Source organism: Microtus ochrogaster, chromosome 6 (assembly GCF_000317375.1).
Source record: "Microtus ochrogaster isolate Prairie Vole_2 chromosome 6, MicOch1.0, whole genome shotgun sequence".
Lineage (NCBI taxonomy): Eukaryota > Metazoa > Chordata > Mammalia > Rodentia > Cricetidae > Microtus > Microtus ochrogaster.
The window spans coordinates 77,451,562-77,453,083 of NC_022013.1; the positions used below are offsets into that span (position 1 = coordinate 77,451,562).

At 42.4% G+C, this 1,522-nt stretch overlaps 1 protein-coding gene across 1 annotated transcript in view; it reads right to left on the bottom strand.

Annotated features, from left to right (window-relative positions):
• Ppp2r5a (protein phosphatase 2 regulatory subunit B'alpha) overlaps positions 1-1,522 on the bottom strand; it is a 46,164-nt gene that overhangs the window by 16,811 nt on the left and 27,831 nt on the right. The window contains exon 3 of the mRNA XM_005348882.2: positions 610-711. Coding sequence (XP_005348939.1) covers positions 610-711 — 102 coding nt within the window. The remainder of the gene's footprint in view (positions 1-609; positions 712-1,522) is intronic.

Sequence of the window (1,522 nt, forward strand, 5' to 3'; positions counted from 1 at the left end):
AAAAAAAAAAAAAAAAATTTATATATGAATGTATTAATAGCTCTGGTTGTAACAGCCTGTGGTGGCTTGAATGTAATCGTCCCCCATAAACTCAAAAGGAGTGGGTGCTATTAGGAGGTGTGGCTTTGTTGAAGTGGGTGTGGCCTTGTTGGAGGAAGTGTGTCATTACATGGGGCAGGCTTTGAGGCCTCTTTTGCTCAAACCTCCCTCAGTTTGACACTGAGTCCACTTCCTGTTGCCTGAAAGAACAGACTCTCAAGCTACCTCTCTAGCCATGTCTGCTACAACATGGATGAGCCTTGAATACTATGCTAAGTAAAAGAACCCAGACACGAAAAGCCATGCATCATGAGTCTGTGAATATGAAACAAACGACCAATTGGGGAAGTATAACTACAGACAGAAAACAAAATTGTTTGGAGACAGATTCTTATTATGTAGCTCACACTGGTCTCGAACACATGATCTTCCTGCCTCAGCCTCCCAAGGGCTAAGATTACCTACCCATGACAACACATAGAGTTTAAAAGTCAAATATTTTAAATAAACGCCCAGAATCAGCAGAAAACTGAAATGTAAGCATTATTAATACAAATTTATAATCCATACCTGTATGTGAGGCCAAGAGGCCTCAAGTGTGGGCTCATCCTCCTCTGGATCGAAATCTGGATTATCACTTGGAGGAAGCGTACGGAAGATGTTAGCACTGATCTGAAAGAAATTAAGTTTGGATTCATGTTCTTTGCTGTGTATAACTGAGTTTTAACAATGAAAAATAACACCATTTTTTTTTTTTACAGAAAAAAATGTACTGCTAGAAATTTAGTTCCTACCTATAAATCTCTTCAAGATATAGGGGGAGGCGTTTCTCGTTCTCTGGGATAGCTAACCTTAGGCCCCGAGCAGCTGGTGACTACATGTTACCTCCACACACGTCACTACCTGCTGCTCTTTCAAAGTTTGCTTAAAATGAAAGAGGATGGGGACGAGGAGAGGGGAGGCAAATATCGCCACATCATCTATCTGAATCTGACCGCTCCGCATTCCTCCCAAATTCTATCGCAGCATGTTCTGCACCTATAACAAGAGCCCCTCCCTGTTACTACGGTTATGTCATTTCAAGGATGTTTCCACTCTCGGTATTTTAATACTCTTGAGATTTGAGGCTTTAAAAACACAAACTACTCGGAAACAAGGACGTGTGCTGAGATCCATTTTAGAGTCTGAGTGATATGGTATTCATAATTTCCTCCTCTGCACCATCAGTACCAGCTAGGACCTAGGACCGTACCCATCCTTCCCTCTCCAGCCAAGACTGCACCGTGGTCCCAGTCCACAATTCTTTTCATTTTTGGAACTCGCTCTGTAGACCAGGCTGGCCTTAAACTCACAGAGATCAGCCAGCCTCTGCCTCCAGATTCCTAGGATTAAAGGTGTGCATTACCACGCCCAGACTCATTTCTTTTAAAAATGATGGACAGACCACACCAGACAGTTTAGTAAATGTTTAAGACTGGGCTAA